At 42.7% G+C, this 21,143-nt stretch overlaps 1 protein-coding gene across 1 annotated transcript in view; it reads left to right on the top strand.

The window, feature by feature from the left end:
* The window catches only part of jade2 (jade family PHD finger 2), a 155,376-nt gene that overhangs the window by 90,022 nt on the left and 44,211 nt on the right, over positions 1-21,143 (top strand). Inside the window, exons 8-10 of the mRNA XM_061086026.1 lie at positions 5,509-5,625; positions 8,343-8,849; positions 9,952-10,116. Coding sequence (XP_060942009.1) covers positions 5,509-5,625; positions 8,343-8,849; positions 9,952-10,116 — 789 coding nt within the window. The remainder of the gene's footprint in view (positions 1-5,508; positions 5,626-8,342; positions 8,850-9,951; positions 10,117-21,143) is intronic.

Consider the following 21,143-nt stretch of genomic DNA (forward strand, 5'->3'; position numbering starts at 1 on the left):
GTAGAGTGGCCCCGTTGTTTAATCTGCATGAGTGTGTACAGCTGCAGTCATCGCTGCGAACATCAGTCTATCCCACATCTGCTCAGTGGCCGGTGAGTCAGCAGATACATAAACATATCCTTGGTGCTGTGTGTGTGTGTCTCTGTGTGTGTGTGTGTGTGTGTGTGTAAAAACAAGTATGTAAACAAGTCGCTCTTGAATGAGATGTTGACGCCATGAATGAAATGGAGAACGAAACAATCTAAAAGGACCTGAGAGACTTTGGGGTGTAAAACATGCCGCGATGAAGACACACACACACAGAGACAAACACACACACACACAGACAAACACACAATGCTTATTTTGACTTCTACTTCACTTTGCCTTTTTCTCTTCATCAAGCATGAATACGTCCATCTCTGAATGTGCTTACCCTTACTGCACATACACACTCTTTCTGGGGCAGTTTTCTTTCGCAGCATTTTCAAGACAGAAACGTTCCGTAACTCGGCCCTCATGATTCTCTGAAGACCTTAATCTTTTCTTAGATCTTTATGAGGCTAAAGAGAGAATGCAGATGCAGATGCAGTGCAGATCTCCGCGATGGACGATTTGACAATGATTGCGGCCTCGTCGATGGGCAATTACTTAGCTTGGCAAACATCCTGTAAGCATGTAAACACGAGAACAAATAAACTGTGTTGTGCCTCGTGCATGTAATGGATTCATGCACTGTTCCATTGAGGGGTGGTAGAAAACATTTGTGCTGTCTGAGCTATAGAGTCAATGGAAAGTCAACAACATTTAAAACAACACAGTGTGTTTCTACTAATGTAAAGCCCGGATTTTCAGATCAATGTGTAATCACCACTTTGAATTCAGCACCAGTATTGTCATAGTGTACAAAGAAAATATCTGTAGAGAGGATTTAAGGTTTCTAAAACATGAGGAAGAAATGTCGACAATTGCAAAGCTTTTTGCTGAGACTTTGCTTGTTTGTAAGTTGGACAACCGCCATTTACATATTTTGCCTCTTAAGAAGTACATATATATATTAACCTTCTCCACCGTCTCCATGTTTGTTGTTGTCAGAAACTCCTGACTGCGCTGCCCTCTACTGGACATATTGCTAGACAACTATGCTAACATAGTTAACATAATATGTAGGGCTGGGCAAGTTAACTCGTTTTAATCGAGTTAACTCAAGTGATGAGTTCACTTGATTAATTATTTTATCTCGCATTAACTCAGGTTTGATTATTTATTGTTTTATTGTGAAAGTCAGGCTTTTATTTTGTGAAAGTCTGTTGCTGACTGCTGCGGAACCGGAAAAAAGAAAATAATTGGCGGATAAACAACCATGGATAAGGGTACGGAGCTTTTACATGGCCATTTTCATTTTAAAGTTCTTCCAGACGGCGGAGTCGACAGAACCAAAGTTATTTGTAGCCACTGCCAAGGTGAATTTTCTTATCACCGGAGTACATCCAGTCTAAAATATCACCTAAATGTAAAACACACAGTTGATATCAGCAAATCACTCAACGAAACAGCGAGTGGAGCGAGGCTTCGGCAGACTACGTTAGACGCAGGGAGGAGTATACATTTTTCATAACGAAGAGGATAACATTAATGCCCTGGCAGTGGCATTGAGCTTTAATTTTGCAATTGCTTTGATAACATTGTTAAGTTGAGATTTACACTGAATATTTTATTTAACTGCTACTGTATTAAATTCTGATGTTGTGTTTGCAACAAATGTTATGGCACTTTCGTTCATATGGCAGAACATTGAAAACAAAAGTGCGCTATACACTACTTTTTAATTAATTATTGGATTTTGCGTATACAAATGCGATTAATCGTGATTAATCAGGGAAATCATGCGATTAATCGCGATTAAAACTTTTAATCGTTGCCCAGCCCTAATAATATGTTAACTATGCTAACATAATATGTTAGCATAATATGTTTGCATAGTGCTATGTCATTCTAGGTAAGAATGACTATGACTATGTATGAATATAATAATCAACCCTTCCAAATATATTCAAAATAACATTATCAACATCACATTGTGTTAAACTGGCTGAACAAATTTATATTTAACTACACAATTACATAGTTTGACTATCAACAACTTCCAACAACTGAATGAATTATTGAATGAAATAGCCATTTAACTTATATTTTTTTTGTGCTGACTTCCTGTGACACATGCGGTCCGTCCAGAATCCACCGCAATAGTTATATTTTTCCATTTTACATAGTCCAATTCCAGACTGAAAATACGAGGGGGGAAGAGTTTCGCCGCACATCCAAGATCACAGAGGTTGCCGTAGGAATGAATTGACTTCCGTTTGACCAGCATATGTAGCCATGTTGAAACAAATCGTTCAAAACAGACGGATTTCTTTTTCTACATAAAAGCATAAATGAGCCTTTACGGTTGAATCAGCCTGCAAAGGTTCCACTGTATGTTGTTTTTCTATCACCAGGTTTTGGTCTTTGTTTACAAAAAGTCCTTCAAATATTCTTCATTTAGTTTCTTCACTCCAGACTTCGCATTTAACCGTCTGGAGATAATGTCAGTTGATTCAAGAGGAAACCTCTCAGGCGTGCAGAGAAGCAGCTGTTCATTTAGACCTCAGGTGTCTCCATGATACCTCCACTCTCCTCTGAAAGACCCAAACGGTCACAAAGCAGACGTTTTTGTTTTGGGGATGTTGCTTTGCACCTTGCGCACCTTTAAATCGTTAAAGACTGTCAGTCATGTGTCTTCAGCCTTTTCAGCCGCTCGCTCCACCAGCAGATTTCTCTGCAGTGAAGTGGCTTTTGGCACCTCGAACCTTTTACTTCTAATTGCCTTCTGTCACCCTTGATTGGGCTAATTGTTTTCGTTGCTCAGTTCGCTTTTGTTTTCTCTTCCGCCCACGGAGGTAAGAAAGATCATTTGCATGTCTGTGCTGCGTGTGTGTGTGAGGTAGTGTGTGCCCTACATACACTCCGATGTGTGTTTGCATGAGCTTAATAGCAGACGTGCACAAATGAAACCACACAGAAATTTCAGTGGAGATTTCCAGAAAAGGGTGTGTGTCATTCATAGAGTGCCAGATTGTGTGTGTGTGTGTGTGTGTGTGTGGGTGTGTGTGAACACACCACCCAGCCTTCAAACGAAACAGCCCCCCTGCTGTGCCTTGTGTGCAGCTTCCCTTTGCCCTCTGCCTTCAGCCCCTTGGGATGGGTTTCTCTTTAAATGATTTTTCACTAGATGTGCACACGCACACATTCAAAAACTAAGGACCCTCTTTTAAAATGACTTTTCATTGAACACTGAAGCTTCTTTTTCGTACAGAGCTCTCACCATATTGCCTTTAATGAGGCCCCTCTTTATGCCGCCTTTAACCAGAACTGAACAAGATGGCATATTGCTGGTAGCATGTGTTATGTTAAATGGTAGAAGCGTGACGTATAACACAACACCATGTGTGTCCCGTCGTTCCAGCTCTTCCTTTTACATAGACACGGATTTGACCTCAGCTGCAAAAAAGCGCAGCAACATTCCATGTCAGTACCGTTCATACGGAACGTCAAGGCAGAAAAACATTTCCACCTTGAACAGGCTGTGTTGAAGGAGCTTGTGATTTCCAATTGTAAACGTGAACTAATTGGGCAAAGTTGTTATATTTATGGAATGAGCATATTTAAGGCATGTGCTTAAACACTCACACACACAACTGAACACACACTCCTACCACATGGACGTGTGTGTGGGTGTGGGTGTGTGTGTGTGGTCATCATGGTCACAGTCCAATCAATTAACTACACCATCCAAACCCCAGGAATCCTTTTCACCATCTCTCGGTTCTGACATCAGCCGTTAAAGTAAAGTGAACATTGACGTCGGCATCATTGTCTGTATTGTACTTCCTATTGACATCTTCAGTGGAGTGAAAATTGACCCCTGCCTCTGTTCAGTGTGCTGCGCATAAGACATCAATAACAACAGAAAGCACAGAGGCTGCGAGCTTGTTCTGTGGATGAGAAGACAAGAGGAGGAAAATAAAAATCCAATAGAAGGACAAGTGGAGAGGGAGGGGTGCGACCTGCAGAAATCAGTCGTCAGCTTGTTAATTCAAGTGTGAAGGACAAGGAGAGAGAGGGCCGTGGCACAAACCCAGTGTGAGGATGAGAGAATGAGAAAGAGGTGGGGTGGTTAATGGAAAGAGGAGGAAGGAAGGAGAGAAATGGCACTTTGGTGATGAGTGCTCTTCACTCTATTCTGCATGGCTGGTTGGCACAGGTCAGTGACTTTTTGGTTATATTTGGTGCAAAGGAGGTTCGGAGCCCAAGTCGTGGTGAATAGACTGCTCAGAGAGAGTGAGTCACTCACTGGGCTTCACAATCACGTCTTTAGAGCACATGTGTTCCTGCTCTGCTTCCAATCACACACATGCTTCTCCAGAATCCTGGCACTGAAACCCGAACACACTTAAGTATAATCATCCGCAATAAGCTGATTATTGTCTTTCAGTAGAAGATTGACTTTTTGTCAAATGGAATCTGATGCTTATCCAAAGATGTAATAATGAAAATCAAGACCTCTGCCTTATAATCTGAGAAGCTATGCTATCAGGCTTCACAACTACCAATTAAAAATTTGATCAGTTTGCTCCACAAAATGGATCGGGTGCATTTTCACCCGTGAAAGTCTGGACCAAGGTTCATGTCTTTCTTACATTGTTTACATTGGAGCTGCCTAATTTTGGTTTCACATTGTATTTTAGGGAGTTTTGAATGACGTGTGTACATCGTGTTTTCATCACCTACGTGGGCTACGTGTCTACTTATAGTCAACATTGATTGAAATGTAGTCAGGCATGTTGTCAATTTCGGCCGGGAGTAGTCTTCCTGTTGAAGAAAATTTGTGAACTGGTTGACTTCATTAATTTTTGTTGCCACTTTAATATCTGTATCGTATTACTACGAACAAAATGAACATCCTCGTCGTTCAAATTCAGTGTAGTCAAAGGCGAAGACTACAAGCAATCCAGTGTGTTACTTCACTCTCTTCTTCTTTTTTTGTTTATTGCTCTCAACTTCCTGCAATTAGTCGGAAAGTCCATAAAAAAAAAAGAAAAATAAATTGGTTCACTTTGATCTGGCCTGAGACCACCTCTTCGGGTCGGACACAATTTTGGTCGATTGAAAAGACAAAAGGTCCGGACCCAGCAATGTAGGTGGGAAAGCCCCTTAATATGGTTAAATGGTTTCTTCAAATTGCTTGTTGTGTTGGATCAACAGTCTAAAACCTAAAGATACAACAACGGTTTGGTAAATTCACTTCTGCAAATAAAATGGTGAACACGCTTGAAATTTTCAGTTATTTAAAAAATATGTTTTAGGTAAAAGTGGGTTCAGTTTTCATTTATGGGAATGTTAAAGATGTTATTTTGAAAAAATACTTTGGGATTTTGTTTTTTTTATCAGATCTATTTACGTCTCCTTGTTACATGTTCCCTATAGGTGAGTATAGGCTGTCCAGAGAAGATGGAGCCCATTACCAAGGTGTCCCACATCCCTGCTAGCCGCTGGGCCCTGTCCTGCAGCCTGTGCCGAGAACACACAGGAACCTGCATACAGGTACGTGTCTCTCACACACACACAGACACACACACACGCTCACTCATCCCTGCATCTGCTTTGCCTCATAAAGTGTTATTAAGTGACCCCCAGTGTCTTAAAATATGAAAAATGGTGAGTCACTGTCAGACTGAAGCTCTGTCATGGATTAAGAGGGGGAAGCTTCACACCTGCGCGCCAGACAGACACACACTTCAACTCACGCCTCCTCACTCCTCCACATATTTTCTTTTTCCTCCTCTTTCCTCAAACATCTTTGTCCAAACCTTGTGCCATATACAGTACATGCTGTATCTTGGACAGAAGAATACAAAGTTTGTAGACTATTGATCAAAGTTTTTTAACTGTATGTAAAACAGCCAAAGTTGAACTTTTAGATTGACATTAAATGGGCGGATCTGTTTCAAAGCAGCACTTCTTTAACATGCTGCTGAGTACACAAACAAAACCCCTGCTGACATACTAAAGCTAACCCACTTTACAGTTATTAGCCTGAACACCACTCAGTGTTAACAGTCCCCTCGAGGTGACCTGGAGTCCTAAATTCCTACTTTTCCTGTGTGTGCGTGTGTGTGTGTGTGTGGGTCTGTACCGTATTCTTGATGTATATGAAGAGTTTGTACAAGTGTATCTACGTGCTTTCCCAGAACTGCTGTATAATCACAGTGAGTCCTTGAGCCAGAGCGGTCCACAGGGTGAGGGACCTGTACTGCGTCTGATACACTCATAGAGACACAGTCTGTGTACAGTAGTCGTCAGTGACACGCTCTGCTAATTAAGAAAATACTTAATTTGTCTTTTTCATCTCAGATGCACATGGCATTCCATTAGATTTAAATACCCACAGCTATGACATAGGTACAAAAACTGTAGTTACAGAAGTTACCAAATTTGCAACAGATTTACATGGTGCAGCCATTAAAGCATGAATGGCTCCAGATGCTTAACAAAGAAGCTTTAATGTAGAGCTGCAACAAGAGGATACATATTATCTCAAAGTCTTGTGTACAGAGTGGAAGCAGATATGAAAAGGAGGAAACTGGATGTTAGGGATTTTAATCCTTACACTGCACATTTCTCTTTACCCCACTAAATTAAGCATGAAAAGACTTCCAGATTAAGACAAGTCGGTGTCTGAGAAAAAGAAAGTCTTGAAAATGTAAATAGAGCCATCACCACCTTGTAGATTCCTGCAGATGAGCATGAGAATCAAAGGTTTTAAAATTAATAAATAAAATATAGCAGCCAAAATCATATATTTTCCTCAGCTTTCAGGCTCTCACTCCAACGCTTTTCATTATCTTTTGGTTAAATTTAATAAAAGTCTACATTTTTCAATTTGAGTTTTACTTATTGAAAATAATATTTGAAACAGTTCAAATAACTTTATTGTTATCAAAGGAGCTGGAAAATATCTGTTGCTATAGAATTGAAGTTGCAGATATCAGTTTAGCTGAGGAAGGGAGAGACAGAAAATAGAAAGAGAGGTTGGCGAAATGGTGAAAAAGGTGAAAATGAAACTGTAACACTGTCTTTTGTTACGTTGCTAACAGACAACACAGTGGAGAGGGCAGTGCGCGTACACACAAACACACACACACACACACACACACTTTTACAAATGTGCATGTGCATGTGCCCACACACAAAATCACACCATGCCTGCAGGGACTCAGTGGGAGGTCACCTCTTAGGATGACCTGTAATGGATAGTTGTCACACAAACACACACACACACACACACACACACACACACACACACACACACACACACACACACAAACACACACACACAACCCAAGTTAGTGAAATGTCAGCAGAAAGGGGGGAACCGTGTTTGTTGTGACTTGGCTTGTCTTTCTGCTAAAGTGCTTCCGATAACACAAGAAATGGACCGAAAATGACACTTCAGACAAATAGTTGTGACAAAGTGTCTGAGAAATGGAGGGAAACAGTGTGTCTCTGCTATGTGAGCTGTACATTTGGGAGGGTTTCGCGACACTTAAGGCCGAATTATAGTCGTTTTTTACGCACGCACGCACGCAGCTTCTACGGACTTGTTTTGGTTTATAGTTCCCCACAGTTGCGCGTGTTGCAACGCAATTCACCGCCAGACCACTAGCCGGAGTAATGTTTTTGTTGAAGTCGGCTCTTCTTCGTGTGTGGCACACGTTTATTGACATCGCCACGGCGGCTCCTCAGAGCCTTTTTCTGGCGGACAAATCCGTCGGTTAGTGACGGGTTATACTAGTGGACATGGTTTCGGATCTTTTCTGCCAAGTGCTCTTCTATTTTGGTCCATATTCGTTCTTCTAAATCTTCCGTGGTTTCCGCAGTTTCCGGGCATGAAACCGGAAATGCGACTCCGGACGGGATGTAGTCAGCAGACCAATCACAAGCCTTGCGGGCTGCGTGAGGCTCGCGTCGCTTTGTCGTATAGTTAGAAAAATTGGCTGACGCACGCAAGCCGTAACACGCCCCCCGCAAGTACGCAAGGGGCGTGTTGCGTAAAAAGCCGACTATAAATCGGCCTTTAGGCTAAGAACACTGTACCTACAGTGTGTGTGCATGGGATGTGCAGAACGTCTTGCCCTGCCTTCATGCCAAGCTGCTGTGGCACGTCATCTAGCTTTAGCACTTGTGATACGTGCGGTTCCTCCTTCTCATATTTCCTCTCATGTCATAAATTGTATTTCCTCTCCGCCTCCCGTTTGTAGTGCTCCATGCCCTCCTGCATTGTGGCCTTCCATGTGACGTGCGCCTTCGACCATGGCCTGGAGATGAGGACCATCCTGGCCGAGAACGACGAGGTACGCTTCAAGTCCTTCTGCCTGGAGCACAGCTGCACTGCCAGCAACAGCGGTGCACCGACAAGCATCTGCTCCACTTCAACCAGCGTGAACAACGGCAACCACCACACCACCATTTCCTCCACCAACGGAACACACGGCACAGCCAGAACAGACTGGGCCACCGCCGGCGTCGGAACCGAGCTCCGACCGGAACCGCATCACCAACCAAACGCGTGCAGTGACCTGGAGCAGAGGTCAATGTTGTTCCCGGTTTCGGTTTCTGTGTCGGCGGCGGAGCGAGCGGAGCGCGAACAGCTGGAGAGAGAGAAAGTGAGCCAGAGGAAACAGAAGCTGCAGGAGCTGGAGGATGAGTTCTACCGACTGGTGGACCCCCGGGAGGTGGCTGAGAACCTGGGAATGCCCGTCGCCCAGGTACGTTAAGCCCGATCATTTCATCTCCTGGTGAACCTTCCACGATTTGACAACCTGATTTAAAGGACTGTGTTGGTGTAAAATATAATAGCATAAATACATATTATAGTAGTTATAGTAATGGTAAAAAAGAAAAAAGAAAGAAAATCAACTACAATAAGATAATCATGATTAAAAACCATGACTTCATATGTCTGGAATGCATATTTCTTTTCTTTACGTAGTATTTTAAATGTACAATATATATTTTGAATGAGTTAAAAGGTTTGGGATGGAGTCAAACCCAGCTCACACTACGCTACACTAGGGCTGGGCGATATGGGAAAAAATGTTATCACGATATGTTTTTCCATATTGATCGATCTCGATTCTTAACACGATATGTAGTTTTTGATCAGTTTCCTGAAGCCGTCCCTCTCCACTGAGCTCAGGGGCATCATATCTGTAGCTAAGCAATAAGTAATAGCGCTCGTTATATTTTTTCCCCGCTTCGATTGTTTTCATATGGGGCAATGGCTGCAAAACACGACTGGATGGACTGTTGTTTTGCTAACATAGCGATGCTAACGTTAGCGATGCTAACGGGAGACGTAGTGGTCTTGCCTGTCTCTTTGTTTGGTGTCGTGCAAACTTGAGCCCGCAGAGTCAAACTCTCTGTGTAATCACTGGGATGGTGCCGTCTCAGGTGATTGAAAAGGTTTGTGGTGTTTCCCGTCCTTCCCCGACTTCAGTTTCACTCATTTTTTCTCCTTTTTCCAACTTCGTTCTCTCTTGTTCTCTCTCTCGCAACTGCAGCAGCTCTCACGATGGGAAGGGGGCGTGTCGTGTCCTGCCTGCAGACTGCAGCCGGCAGACTCCGACACTGTTGTTGCGCTTACTTTTGCCACGTGAGATCGAATACATGTCACGAGGAGATAATCGAAATCGATCAAAATTTTATCGCGATCCCGAATCGGGATCGAAAAATCGCCCAGCCCTACGCTACACCTTGTTTCAATTTCAGTGTGTGTTATATGCACATTATATAATCACTCTGGATTAAGACATTGATACTTTGATTGCTCATTTCATTTTACTAACTGGGATTTCTTGGTTCCTTAAGGTGGACTTCCTGTATCAGTTCTGGAAGTTGAAGAGGAAGGCCAACTTTAATCGACCTCTGGTGACCTTAAAGAGGGACGAGGTGGACAACCTGGCCCAGCAGGAGCAGGATGTCCTCTACAGACGCCTCAAACTCTTCACCCACCTCCGACAAGACCTGGAGAGGGTGAGTGCGAGATGTGTGCGTGTGTGTGCGTGTGTGTGTGACGGCAGTGAAACCTATTGCTTTATGCAGTGCAATGTTCAGACTGGAGGTATTTTTTTCAGTGTAATAGTTTTTTAGAATATTGGATGATCATTGAAGGAATCATTTAAATTAGTAGAATTTTTTTGTTATTTGAATATTGATGTGAAATTAATGAATAGCCTGAAGGTAGGAGGCTTACTGAAAAGGCTGATTGATATAGTGAGTGAGTGAATCATAGCCCATTGTTGAAAATGAATGATAAAATCCTCCGACACAATCCAGTGAACACAGAGAAACACCCAGGAAATTTCTCAGACCTGATTCCTTGATGTTCTCATCTGGAGTGTTTTGGTTTTTCGGCCTCTGACTATGGGATAGACAAACCTTAAATTCATTTTCAGACCCAGAGTACAGAATATCTGTGTCTCTCTGGATGTGAAAAGTTACCTCTGTAGTAGAGCAGTGTGGGAGGAATCATCACGATATAATTGGTACCGACTTTTCTCTTTTTGTCAGAGCGACTCTGGGTATGTTTAGGGATTCTTGAGCCCCCTGCTGAGCACCACTGTTCTGGAGTTATCAAGACAAAAAGATGATAATGTTTGTGTCACGCAGATGAAGGCTTTGATTTGGAGTCTGTAAACGGGTCCCAGAGAGACGGCAGCTTAGGGACTCTATAGTTTGAGGTCCTCAGGAGGAGCAGCCTGTGTGATCTAAACCTTCTAACTGGTCCTTATTTTACCGCCAAGGAGGTCATGTTTTCATCTGCAGTTATCTGTCGGTTAGTTACCAGCATTACATAAAAACTAAGGGAAAGATTACCATGAAACGGATCAGGGAGCGGATTCATGATTTATTTTACTTCCTTTTACATTATGAGCATTTTATTAAATTTTTGATTTCTTAGGGAATAATAAATAGATCTTGATGAAAGATTCTGGCATATTATGGAGAATGCTATTATTGAGTGTGTAATTTGGTGCAGATCCAAACAAAAATCTGGATTTAGAGAATTTAGAGGTTTTCTTAAGAGGACTATTGGGCTTTGGTGGAGGAATGCACTCTCCTGAGGGCCCTTCCAGTTCGTAATGTCTCCGTGTGTAGTATTTCAATCTCAACAAAACAGATATTAGTATGCTAAAATAAAACTACAAACAAGACCAACATGGAACTGATCAGTAATTGCTCAGCTTGGCTGTGGGAAAGAGTATTCTGTCTCTCTCTGTCTGTAGTTTGCAAGATATCGTTGCATTTTTAGGGTTACTCTCCACACATTCTTCTCTACTCATTCTCTAATCCACCTATCCCAATTATGGGAAAGTGCGTTTATCCTAGGACTCTGATATCACTTCACATCTGTCAAACTTGACATGGGTCTTAAATTGAATTCGTTAAGGTCTTAAAAGGTCTTAAGTTTAACTCGTTGAAACCTACAGAAACCACAGGACAAAATATAGACATAGCGTAGACGTGGGAGAAGCAAGACAATGAGAAACTCCTAAATCTTACTGAGACTGTTTCTGTGGACACAGTAGAGTGAAAGATTTGGGGAAAGTGCACAAGGGGGATATGACTTGTTCCACGGTTATTCTTCAATTCTTTATATTCGTTATTGTACTGTAACTTGTGTGTTCCTTTTGGCTTTGAGGTTTACCTAACCCTCGTGATAATTTACCCTCCTCACCAATTGACTGTAAAAAATTAGTTGGATAATAAAAAATAGAAAAGGCTTTAATGTAATTAGAATAACACTCTGTATTCTAGAGCTGTGAACGATCAGAGAGAAAACTTCATAGGATGATAAATTGTTGTAAATGATTATATTCATCATGTTAATACGGGTGTCACAGGCCGGACATGAACTGCGGTTGCACAGTTTTGATGTCTGTCAGAATTATGAAGATTTCATCCACTCCCGTCAGTATCGTAGCTCGCGCTTGGCAGCTGAACGCAAACCACTATGTAAATTTCCTAGCTGGGTTTTCTTGGACTGGTTCTGCCCATGCCCATAACCTCACTGCAGGCTCATGTTGGCAGTGCTCTGATAGTTGATCGGCATTCACCGCAGCTCTGCTCTCAAAACCTCTGTTTGACCCTGCAGCCTCCCATCCACAATGCTGAATGGCAGCCCGCAGCCGAAACATGGACTGCAACCCGAGTGACGCTGCTTCTAATGTTTGGACAAACGTTTTATATCGTTACCGCGATCTGAAAACCACGTTACCCTGTACTATTTGCTTGCTCTCTGATACTAAATCTTCCCAAAAAAGAGCCAGTGTTGAAAAAGTTTCCACCGCAAACCCTCGTAACAACCAGCTGAAATGGGTTTTCTTTCGCTAGACTGAAAGATAAACCTAATAATCTGGTGTCCTAAATGCTTTTTTCCTTAATTTCTTTGGCTTGTGATTTGATACTGTGCAGTTGGCTCGCATCGCTTTGGCTCACGGTACGACAACATTTTGGCAATTAGGTGGTTGTATATCAACCTAATGACCTACTGTTCTGCAACTTTTGAATATTTTTAATTTATTTTAATGGTTTCATTTTTCTCATTTACCCTCAGTTTAAAAAATTGAGTGGACTTGAGGAATTCTGATTAGACCAACAGATCGGCTTCATACAGGTTTAATTTGACTTTTACATAACAAATGGCTCTTAACTTAAAATTATGGCGTAAACAAATGTTCCCACAAAGCCGGTAGTCACTCCTGACATGTGAATTCATCAATCTCTGTGTGTCTGCTTTGTCCTTTATATTTACGTGACCTCATCTGGGTGGGCACCGTGGTGATGGAGTGGTTAACACTGTCTCCTTCCAGCGATGTTTCCTTGCTCTTCCCGTGTCTGCGAGTGTTTTCTGCAGGTTTTCTGGTCCAGTCCGAAGACCCTTAATTGAGCATAGGTGCAAATGTGAGAGTGAATGATTGTTTGTCTCTGTATTCAGCCCATTTCCCCATCTCGTAACTGGTGTCAGCTGCGATTGGCTCCAGCATTCTCAAAAGGAAAGCAGTATAGATAATCGATGGATGGACCTTGTCTGGATGCAGAAAAAGAAATGAAAAGAACTAACTATATCCTGTAGGTGCACATTAGTTAGAATTTCTGTTTATTTTGTTGGAGCACTACTCTCTACAGGTATTGGTTTCCTGCAGACTCGTGTAACTGCAGCCATACCACAGTGCTCTCCAATGGTCAGGGTGTATTGATTGTTACTGGCCTTGCTAACCTCCTGACCTAAGTGTATGTTCAGACTCCATAACTCTGCTCCCTCTAGACTGGCCATTATTGATGTGTATTGTTGAAGTGGACCATAGTACTTCAGGTCTCTAAGGTTTAGTTAGCTCCTCTCATCAATAATAGGTGAAGCAATTAAAGACAGTCAGAAGAAAATAGGCATGTGAACATCGTATTTAGTGTTTTTATGCCAATATAGCGCACAATGAATGGCTGTTTTTCTATTGATCTTACATCCATCTTGAGCTGATGATGTCATTTGGAGCCAGAGTCACAGTAATGATCAGAGGGCGGAGCTGTAGTATCGAGGTCCAGCCAATGCAATGGCGAGTCAGTCCCAGCTGTCAATCATGACGTTTCAGCCAGACTGTATATCATAAATTAACTCATTAAAACCAAACTCCACCTGAAAAATTAACACAACAAACATCAGTGTGATGTGAACTACTTAAAACGACAGAACTTTATTATTTGACTTGTGGCCAATCACCCATCCACTAACATGGAGGAGGCAGGGTGTATGACCTATACTGCAGCTAGCCATCAGGGGGTGAACTAGGCACTTTGACTTCACTTTTGTGAAGCTGCCATGTCGAACATTTATATATCCGGTGCATTTCACAGTTGTGTTGAGGCAACGATGCTTCAGCTGCAGAAGTAAACATTTGTTGTGGATGACAACACATTGTACACGTTCAGTAGCAGTTTGAATCTGAGGTGATGGCAAAATGTTGAATATCAAATCGTGTTGGAAGGTCTGACAGAGATCGGAGGATTGATTAGGTGTGCTGCTGGCAGGTGTCCCCCTGAGGAGGATTGATCCCGAATTGGTCACATATTGGTCGAGTGAGTTTTGACAGCTCACTGCTACCGATGCGAGTGGCCGTCAATGTACAAGCTGTCTCTCTCTTTGTCTGTCTCCTTCACTTTCATCCCCCTCTTTCACATTTACTCCTCCTGATCTCTGCTTTTTTCACAAAAATATAAACGATTTACCACCAGTAAAAAACACAGAGGCTTATTTCTGATTGCAGACACATATTTGTAACCTACATTCCTGTAGAAACCATTCAGGGTTGTCAGAAAAATGTTTTGCCCGTTTCTTTTTCCCCCCGGTCTAGGTTTAAGCATGAGGTTTTCTCCGTGGAGATGGATGTGTGTTGTATGTATGGCATTGTGTTTGTGTCGGGGTGAGTGTGTGTATCAGGGCACGAGAGAGTATTCCAATCATCTCTGATTTGCTGGCAAATTGAAAAATCCCCTCCATCCTCCCATCCTCCCATCCCGTCATCCCTCGACCCCAACCCAATCAGACCCCATGACCGAACCCTCCAGCCGGCTGCTTTTATGAATACGTGTGTGTGTGTGTGTGTGTGTGTGTGTGTGTGTGTGTGTGTGTGTGTGTGTGTGTGTGTGTGTGTGTGTGTGTGTGTGTGTGTGTGTGTGTGTGTGTGTTGGTGGTGGTGGAAGATTCCTAATGTGGAGGTGGATTATCCCCCCCTCTCTTCCTCTTTGAAGTACTGCCCAATGGAACGAATTGCACCGTGCTGTCCCTAATGCACTGGTGAGCTTCCTCCATTTCTGTACTCCTCTCCGATGTGCCACCCCAAAACCACCAATCCCCCCTTTCCCCTCATCCGCATCACTCATCCAATCAGAGCGCAGCATGTTCAAACAATGTGTGGCGTAGTGACTGGATGATGTAAATTAGCTGCTAAATATTGCTTCATTTTGTGTGTGTGTGTGCCACCCCACATTTGTCATGAACTTCAGTTCACGCTGACACAGATTTTAGTAGAAATATTACATCAGACATTTAAATTGCTAATGTGTCGCCCCAAATCCTTAAGATACGAGCAAAAAAATGTGGTGTAAAACTAAAAGTAGACATGCATGATGAAACAGGAAACATAGAAAATAGACATGAATGATTTTGTATATTAAAGGCTAGAAGTTTCTAAATCAAGTTGAAAAATTCACAAGCTACCTTCAGGCTTCAAGCAAAGGGTTCATGTAGACTTCATCCTTAATCTGTAGTCTGCCTTATAGTGCTCTCTTTTCCGGTGTTGATTTGACTTTATATTTATTTTACTTGTGTGTCCATTATCTTATGTCCTTGGAAAAGTGTTTGAAATGAAGCTGGAGAGCAAAGGATTGGAGTTGTAGTCAGAGAAGGCTGCAGAGGTGCTGATGTCATGTGTAGCTGAAGTGCAATGAGGTTCCTTTGCGTTGCTTTGCTTAAGTTGCAGCGGAGCTCAACTTTTCATGTAGCAACAGAGGCACCAGCCTATCAAATAGTACCTGGTGTGTGTTCATGTGGTTGTGGATGATACTCGCTGTGTACTTCTCGTTAGTATTGCATTGATAGCTATAATGGCATGCTAGCACGAAACCCAGCTATGTTGTGTGTCCCAAGAATGAAACTGAGACAGGCACGCCCATTGTCAAGTGTCAATGCAACACAAACGTGCGAGTCCAGTGTAAAGGCCGATTTATACTCGGCTTTTTACGCACGCACGCGTACTTGCGGGGGGCGTGTTGCGGCTTGCGTGCGTCAGCCAATTTTTCTAACTGTACGACAAAGTGATGCGAGCCTCACGCAGCCCGCAAGGCTTGTGATTGGTCTGCTGACTACATCCCGTCCGGAGTCGCATTTCCGGTTTCATGCCCGGAAACTGCGGAAACCACGGAAGATTTAGAAGAACGAATATGGACCAAAATAGAAGAGCACTTGGCAGAAAAGATTCGAAACTATGACCACTAGTATAACCCGTCACTGACCGGCGGATTTGTCCGCCAGAAAAAGGCTCTGAGGAGCCGCCGTGGCGATGTAAATCTTCGTGTGCCACACACGAAGAAGAGCCGACTTCAACAAAAAACATTACTCCGCCTAGTGGTCTGGCGGTGAATTGCGTTGCAACAAGCGCAAATGTGGGGGAACTATAAACCAAAACGAGTCCGTAGAAGCTGCGTGCGTGCGTGCGTAAAAACCGACTATAAATCGGCCTTAAGTATGTGCCAACACTGAGGGAGAAAAGGGCTGATCGAGTTTAAATACGTGGATAAGGTGCAGAAGTTCGAGAGGGAGGTTGATGAATCAGTGGAATATGCCAACACTCAGCATGGGACGGCAGAGAAGGGAGAGCTGTGGCTGACAGAAGGAAAGCAGGTGTGAAAGATTCCCCTTTTCCGTACTCATTTCCTGTGTTTTCACATCTCTAACTACTAAGTCCGAACAATTGCATTGAGTCTTTTCCCTCCTCTCAGTACATCGGTGCTCCAGCCAAGGCTGGCAAAGTGTCAAATGGCACAGTGTTGTTCCGTGCCCTGCCCTCTGCTCTCGCTCACTCTCTCACGGCAAAGACTTGGCAGCACACTCAGCCCAGCAGGTCAGCAGTCCCACACCCAGGAGGCTCTCAGTGCTCACAACAGGACAGTGCCCTTACGAAACAGTACAAAGTTTTATATAACATGTGTTTTATTTCACTAGTCAGCACGCAGAGGAGAGGAGGATAAGAGGAGTGATGGTATTTGATGAAAAGTACGGGCACCTATGGAGAAGAGTTTAGAAGAAAGGGAAAGACGTGACCTAAATGTGAGAAAGTTGGGATTTGCTGGGAAGGTTTTGGCCAGACGTTCTGCTTAGAGTCAAACCTGGACAGAGATCAACACCTTGAGCCTTCAGCTGCAGGTTCGGGATCAGCGGGTGTTGGACGTCTGATATCCGTCAGGTGCACTCTGTGCCACGGTGAGGTGGCAAAGCCCGTCAGTTAGTTTTCTCTGGCCGGGGGTTACATTTTCACGGTTTGTTTTCCTTCCCGGTTGAAAAGAGCGCAGAGGAAGCTTTTGGAGCAAAGTAAAAAATGAGGGGGGAAATATATGTATGCATAAGCCTTTAACCAGAGGTTTTGCTGGCGTGGATTCACAGTGCTGTGAAAATCTGGGCAGGGAAAAGGATGAAAAAGCTAAAGACAAGAAAGTTACTTGGCAAATGAGGGTTTCTTGTATCTTTATTATCTCAGACTGCCAACTACTATGGATTTCCTATAATCTTTGTGGTCTGTGTTAATTTACATCTACAACTCACAAATGCCAAGGTTCACATAACTCAGCAAGGAATTCTTCTCGTTTCTCCAATCCCTTTTATTAATTTGTGAACAGAAGAGTCTTTAGAGTCTTCCCCTGACTTTAATTTCTATTTCTTTAGTCATCTCCCTTTTGCGCAATTATCCAAAGAACACATTATGCAGTAAGTCATTTGTCAAGGTTTTATGGCTTTGACCCTTGTTCAATTTTCTTCTGGTTACATTTTCATTTACTCTCTGTAGTTCCAGCTTTCAATACTAGCTTTTTTTGGCTCATAATTTGATTTAACTACTTCTTGCTTTTGATACGAGATATGATATGTAATAAAATCCAATCTCATCCTTAACATAATATCCGGACGGCCCTCAGATTTTTATAAATTAATGAGCAATATTTAGAAATTTTGTTTCCTCTGTTATTCTATGTATATTCAACATTAAAAGGAGATACTGCAAGTGTTTTATGAGCTTTAAACTCCCATTTAGAATGTCTCTACATCTTGACATTTCACATACAAAAGTTTCGAACAAATAGTGAGATTGCCCAACAAAGGCCAAGATATCCGGCCTTTGTTCTTTAGTATTGGTCAAGGGCCAAAACCCTGGATCATTTCCTATAATAAATCTCAATGACATCTTTTCATTAGCCTGGTTGATGCGGGTTCCTTCAAACTCTACTCAAGTTTACTTTGTTGGATTTCTGTTATAAACTTGTTACCTCAGACATTGCAAAGTTCCCCCAGAACCACAGAAAACATTATCAGCTATTTGTACTGGCTGAGTGACAATTTGCAAAAAGGACGGCGGAGGAAGAAGAGCTGCGGGCGGTGAGGGATCTTTCGGCTCTCAGTTTCTTGTTATTGCATTCATCTGATTACACACATACACAATTTCCAGGAATTAACATCCAGATGTGGTAAAGGTTGTAAATAAAACTTTAAACTAATTAAAATGGCAGCCAACAATGTTTCCTGCATGAAGATATATTGCAGTAATGACGTCCCGAGCAGAGAGTGAAATCACATTCACCGTGTGAGTGTTGACCCGAACTCCTCTGTTCTTTGTTTTGATAGACGGTCCGAGCAAACGTTCATGTTAGAGCGTTGCGGGCCAGACGTGCAGCAGACAGACCCACCCTGTTGGATCAGCATCAACCTGGCTCCCCACACACAGCTCCGCTCCAAACCTAATACTGGCTCGCCACACTCAATCCCTTCTTCTCAGGCTGCTTTCTGTTTCCAAGACGCTTCAAGGTACTAATAAAGAACCGAGACAAGGGCCTTCTCTGTCCACCAGCAACTCTTACTGTTAGATCTCAACACTTAGCAGCCACTATAAGTGGTTTTGCAGTCAAGCAGGTCTCGATTTTTTAAATTTAGGAAAGCCCTAGAAGTCTTGGTTGGCTCGCTCCCAGCGTGACCAGCAGAGTAGACTCCTGAGGGGAAGCAGTCTGGTTTCTGCTGCAGTTTTACCGGCTCTCTTGGTGGGATTAGGAAATGTAAAGGTTTAGACTAATGATCAAACACAACACATCACTTGTTTGTGTCTGAGCTCATTCAGAAGAAAAACGCTGTGAACTCACTGTACTAATCCACAGGGATTTATCAGCACTTTTGATATCGTTCATTTTAAATCATAAAGATTACAAATTAGGGTTGACAGCATTTGTGTCTCTGAAGTATGTGGCAGGTGTTTGGATAACTTAGTGTTAATACTAAAATCTCATCAGATCAACTCTTTTCCGTCCGGACTCGTTTAGTTATTGATGGATAAATGAACTCTCCGTGGGATGAAATGCAATTTAAAGACCTTTTAAATTATTTTTGAAGTGGTGCTTTTATATCGTAAAGCCGGACTTCTTGGTATTAATATACAAATTTAGCTAAATAAAACAGGCTTATTAAATAACTGCTACAAATCTAGTAATTTACAACCACACATTTTAGATGTATTGGAACTGTCCCTTGTAATGATGTCAGGTGTAAGTTTTGCAGTCGTCAATTTGACATCTTGTGTATAAAACTATTTCAAAGTTCACAAATATAATCAGGAGTCAATATATGGAGTTTTAAAAGGTTAAAAATAATAAGTAAGATCTTTCATTCCATCGTAACATCCACTCGCTCTTCTTTGATCTGCATAGGAATCCGGCTGCATCATTATGTATGAGCTGAAGGCAAAAACAGGCTTCACACCTTCAGGTCGCCTCCAGCTCCGTTCACTATGCAAGAAACTCCCTGTTGAGATCTACTGCTAAAATTTAAAATGCTACACGCTAAGCTTGACTGTGTAACGCAGCCCTACGGCTTCAAAGCTCACGGAGAGCTGCTCCTTTGGCTTCAGCCTTTTGTTAACGCTCCGCCACAAGGTCACCGAGCTGCCTTCCATGGCAAAACGAGAGATCAGACACTTTATAATGCCAAGCTCAATGAAAGCATGTGTATTTTTGGCGTTCGAGGACCAAATTTACAGCGTCTAGTGCTCACATGCACTGTAACCCTGAACTTATGTCGACATTACCTGGAGCAGCTGTGTGTGAGAAGCCAAATGTCAGAATCAGTTGGAGCAGATGTTAAACGGACATTAGCCGCCGGCGCCCGCTACAGAGTCTGTGTAATGTCCGATTAAGCTGATGCGTGAATGGAGCAGGTAATTGTCCGGAGAATCACAGTGAGCGAGGGGGCGTGTTGATGAGGTTTATATCCTGCCTGCCTGCTGCTCGCCACGCCTGGCTCCACCCCTAGCCCAGGAGATAAGATGAGCTTTTATTAGTAACACAATGGTGCAGCAGCTAAACGGACAGTCATAATACAAACATCAGCAAAAGTATTAAATAAGTAAACCTACAAATGCATTACTGTAAATGAATAATGCACAGTTACATGAAGTTACACCTGAGCGGCAGAAAGGCAGTCCCATTATTTGTGTGGTCACTGGGAGCAGAGCTGGTTGTACGCGCGACATAACAAAACATGGCAGAAGGTTTCATCGAAAAACTTCAGCTTTCTACTGTTAAAATAGAAAATCAGTCAAGTCACACTACCGAGTTCACTGGGATGCGTCTGGTTGTCCCCAAGGAATCTGTCCAAGGTCCATTCTGAACTCATGAAAGGATCCTTGTGCCCCCTGGTCCCCTGTACTCCTGCACCGTCCTCTACTTTATCCTCTTCTCCGTGTAAGACCACTGATCTTTTCTTCAAGTGGTGGTTAGTGGGGAAATATAAGCTTTTCGTTTCTGTGAGTGTGTTTCCAGTTTCTAGGACCAGAGCTTGTGCTTGGTAAAAGGTACAAGTGGTTGACAAACCACAGTGGGAGCATTTTTAATCTCTCTTGAGAGGAATTACAGTGTTTGTGTTGCAGACAACAGGATTTTTATTTCTCCGCAGTAACCATGGTTAGAAGATCATAGGCTGGGGACTGGAGTAATCAAAGTGACCGATAGGAGGGGATATCTGAAGTTATTTCATATTAAGATTTGGGGGTTTAAAGGTGAAGGTCACTGTGGCTTCCCAACAGGTGCTTTTGGCCTCGTGAACACGATATACTTATCAAGTCTACCTGGAATGAATTCAAATTTTGGCCAGTTGTCATTTGGGCCCAAAGATTAACTGATAAGAGGTCAAAGGTTAAAGGTCACCAGGACCTCCTGTGACTCTGGAAAAAAACTTTATGTAGACTGAAACTACA

The sequence above is a fragment of the Limanda limanda genome, chromosome 14 (assembly GCF_963576545.1).
Source record: "Limanda limanda chromosome 14, fLimLim1.1, whole genome shotgun sequence".
Classification (NCBI taxonomy): Eukaryota; Metazoa; Chordata; class Actinopteri; order Pleuronectiformes; family Pleuronectidae; genus Limanda; species Limanda limanda.